Source organism: Humulus lupulus, chromosome 3 (assembly GCF_963169125.1).
Source record: "Humulus lupulus chromosome 3, drHumLupu1.1, whole genome shotgun sequence".
NCBI lineage: Eukaryota > Viridiplantae > Streptophyta > Magnoliopsida > Rosales > Cannabaceae > Humulus > Humulus lupulus.
Genome location: NC_084795.1, coordinates 13,845,533 through 13,849,824, shown reverse-complemented (window position 1 = coordinate 13,849,824; position 4,292 = coordinate 13,845,533). Strand labels below are relative to the sequence as shown.

General features: G+C 26.1%; 1 protein-coding gene across 1 annotated transcript; it reads right to left on the bottom strand.

The window, feature by feature from the left end:
- Positions 1-395: 395 nt before the first annotated feature.
- On the bottom strand, positions 396-1,368 carry LOC133822163 (cyclin-dependent protein kinase inhibitor SMR6-like). The gene has a single exon (XM_062254405.1). The coding sequence runs from the start codon at positions 1,065-1,067 to the stop codon at positions 681-683; it is 387 nt and encodes a 128-aa protein (XP_062110389.1). The 5' UTR covers positions 1,068-1,368; the 3' UTR covers positions 396-680.
- Positions 1,369-4,292: the final 2,924 nt, after the last annotated feature.

Here is a 4,292-nt window from a genome sequence, read left to right as displayed (position 1 = left end):
AGCTTTTGATTGACACAAACACTTTTGGTTTCTTATAGCTAGATTCTGACTTGCATGTGTCACACTCTTGCGCATGACTAATCAACAGTAGTACTCTTCTATATAATACTTATATATTTATATAATTCATGAAACAAGATCACACTACGTACAAGATCAACACGTCACAATGGAGATAATTAACTCACTTTTTAGAAGGGAAAAAAAAGAAAGAAAAGTAAGATTGAAAAGTACCATCACCGCCCAAACTTAAAAAAATATTCTATCTTTGTTGCCTTGGTTATTTTCTCATCTCATCATCATCATCATCATCATCATCATCAACTTCAACAACAGTAGATTTAATTTAAGTACTGTATGAATAGATCAACTCATGAAAATGAACCAAAACATAATGAAGTTGAGAGATTTAATAATTTATTTATTCATATATATAACCTATAGCTAGAGCTATATATACATGATCAAGTTATCATAAACTCCTCCACTAGCTAGCTAGCTATAACTACTGAAAATTAAGCAAGTATTATCATAATCAGCTAGCCTATAACATAATATATAGTCCATAGAGAGTTAAATGTTACAAATTAAAAAAAAAAAAAAAAGTGGTAGCAAAAATCAAAATATGGACTGAGTACAAGCTATAGCTTCTTCTGATTAATCGATGAGTTAAACTAAAATCAATTAGCCCTTTCAACATGATGGCGTATGAAGACGGTTTCTAAGTCTGGAGGCGTAAAGAACTCTCTAATAACAGCAGAACCGTAGAGTTTACACTTGGAAGTAGCCTTCTTCTTCCTCGGCGCCGGTGGACACGTCAGCCTCGTCGGAATCTTTGATTCTTCTCCGGTGGGCGTCGTCGAAAGGCACTGATCATCGTCGTGGCCTTGATCAGCGTCCCTTGTCGACGAGTCAACTAGCACCGGCGGCGGCGGCGGAGGAGGATTGGTGGTGTATATGGGCTTCAAGGGTGTTCGTAAGGGAATTCCGGCGATGACCCATTTTTTGGTTTCTGAATCTAAACTCACGTCCACACCTTGGTGCTGCTTCTTCTCAGAAAAACCCATTTAAAAAAAATCGAAAATTCAGCTCTAAAAAGCTCTGATATCGTTATATTTATAAAGAGTAAGAAGAAGGAATAAAGATGGGATTTTTTTTTTTTGGTTAGGGAAAGGAATAAAAATAGAAACTTGAAGGAAAGGAGGGTTAAAAGGAATGAAATAAGTTTTGGGTTTGGATGGTTTGTATGAAAGTTTGAGTGAAGAAGAAAAAAAGTGCATAAAGATGGCTTTTTTAAAAAAAAAAAAAGAGAGAAAGAAATACAAAAAGGAAGAGTAAGAGTAAGATACGGGTTTTAAATGAGAAGAAGAGTAATGTTGAATGCTTCATCTTCTGTTTATTATTATACTAATTTTGATTTATATATTTTTTTTAAATAAAAAATAAGAAAAGAAAAGAACCCGAGGAAACGCGTGACATAAGCAGTAAAAGATTTAAAGAAAACTAAAGAGGAGAGAGAGAGAGAGAGAGGTGAGGTTGCCCTTGCCCTTGCCCTGCCCGTGATTAATAGGTGACCGCGGGCAGCACAGAGAAAGATTGGGTGATTGACCTGGATTTTGGCGCCTAGTTTTGAGGGGTTTCACTTCTCTTCTGGGGATCATCAAATACTCTTCTTCCTTCCTTATTCCCTTTCTTTTCATGGATTTATGCTCAGCTCTGTAACTTTCATATTTATTTCCTCTTTTGTCTTTATTACTTCCATTTTCACTATTTTGATTTTCTCAATTTTACATAATTGGAATATACTATAAGATATTGCGATGCTAAATTTAGCCATTCATTTTATAAGATAGATATCCATAATGTTCTTTTTATTTATTTATTTAAAAATAGGTTTTTTTTTTTCAACTTAATATCATCTATATACTAAGAGCCTATATACCCTTCTAATTTAAAAAATTGTATAATCTTTTATTCTATTTCCAATTATATCCCATTTTTATCTTTTAGGTTGCTTATTTTGCATAATTTAATTGTTTATATAAGTAATAATAATAAATATCCTATCAAGTCTTTTTTTTTTTTTTTGTATTTAGCTCATATCTCTCTCTCTCTCTTTTAAGATTTAGATATTTTAATTTTTCAATTATTAATTAAATAAAATTTGTATATATTTTGGTAGTTTGAAATATTAATACTAATACTAACTATTATTATTTTAATAATGCATGCATATATCTTATATCAATATCATAACAGTTTTTTTAACTCTTTTTTTTTTGGTAGTTTTAAAACGTTTTACTATAACCAATTAAAATTTAAGTTTAAAATTTTAAACTTTTACAATATTTTATTAGATTCAAATTCATAAGTATGTAGTCTTAGAAAATATATCATTGTTTTATTTAAATTATTATTATTTTAAAACTCACTATATATAACATATAAACTACAACATAAACAAATACCAAAACTTAAATGCACTATTAAACTTAAAAGTAATAAACAACACACAATTATTGTTTAAGCTATACACAAATTAACTAATTTAACAAAAGAAAAATGTGTTTAATAAATTTTAATGCTATATGAAAAAGATAAAATCAACTTTTTTATATTTTATGTTGTATTTATTTGGTTGGATTAGTACATATTACACTTAAACTTAAAAAAAATCATTAGCTATACAGTATATCTAAAATCTTATTTTTATTGGTATAAAACCAATCACTTTAAACTAATAAAATTTATAATGTGATTTGGTAGTATATATGAATTTTTTTTACTTCAAATTATATTTTCACATTTGTTCTTCTTATTATAACCAAAGAAAAAGAAACAAGAGAATTTCATTTGTATCAAGAATTATTGATTCATATAGTGATTTCAATGCACCTATTATCCACCACAATCATTTTTAAAATATTTTAAATTTTGATTGAATATTTGTGACAAACACCTATATGTAGGTCTTTTTATTATAAATGAGATAGTAAAAAAAATTAGAAAGATCAATTTATTTGTAATTGAAAATAAAATAATTATCACAAAAAAAAAACAAATAACATAAATGAGATCAATGACCTAAGGTTTCTTTTTTTTTTTCAAGAACTTTGATATTATTTATAATTGTTGACTTGACTCATCATTATTTGTTTTCAATTATTTGTATATTATAGCCATCTTAGTTTGGTCACTTTTTAAACATATTCTTTTTCTCTTTATTTCATGTAACTTTGTTATTGTATTAATTTTCCGTTGCAAATAACTATTTGTAGAGAGAAAAATTATATAATAGCTATTCTAATATAAATTAAATTTTATCATGTACTTTGATTATTATTATTTATATATTTACATAATTTTTTGTCTATATATAAATATATTTTTTATTATAATAGCAGCTCATGCCTTGTATGAGCTTCCATCACTAGTTATTCTATAAAATTACAAAGTAATCTTAAATATTACTTTATAAAAAGGGAAAATTACACCAAAACTGGAATATTATGTTATATACATAACAATTTTTACATTTTTCTTTTTATTGTCTAATTAAAACAATTCATTTAATTGATTTTTAGTAACTAAATATTTTTATGGGATTTATACATATTTGGATACTATCTTTTGTCCTATTATTTGTTGGACCCTGTATTTTAACAAATTACTTTTTAGATATTATATTTTGTAAAATGATTCAAACAGACTACCAAATTCGATTTTGATCAAAGTTTTTTAAACTAAAATCATAAATAATTCACAAAATTAACATCTCGGAACAAAAATATAACAATTCTGTTTAACGACTATATTGTGTTGTTTTATTTAATTTTTTTGGTTAATCAAAATCGGGTTAATGTATCTATTTGAATTATTTTACATAATACTGGATTTAAAAATTAATTTATCAAAATACAAAATACAAACAAATAATAAAACAAAACACAAAATCTAAAAAATAAATATAAACCCAATTCTTCATAAAATGCACATTCCTCTTTTCTTTTCCTCCTTCATTTATCAGTTTCCTTCTTTATATTTATTTATATATACATATTATATATATATTCATATTTCTCCATTTTATATATATATAAAAAGATTTTAAATCACGCTGTGAGAGAAAATAAGAAGTATGGAAATATATATCTAATTATACTTAGTAATGACATTAAAAAAGAGTTATTTTATCAAACATCTATCTACTTAATAGTTCTTGCAAGCTTTTAGTTGGTTGTGCATTTAAAAATGCAATAATTTTGTATTGACAATATATTTGTTACCCATAA

Coding starts and splice junctions, on each gene's coding strand:
- LOC133822163 (XM_062254405.1), bottom strand. CDS start 1,067: ATGGGTTTTTCTGAGAAGAAGCAGCACCAAGGTGTGGACGTGAGTTTA.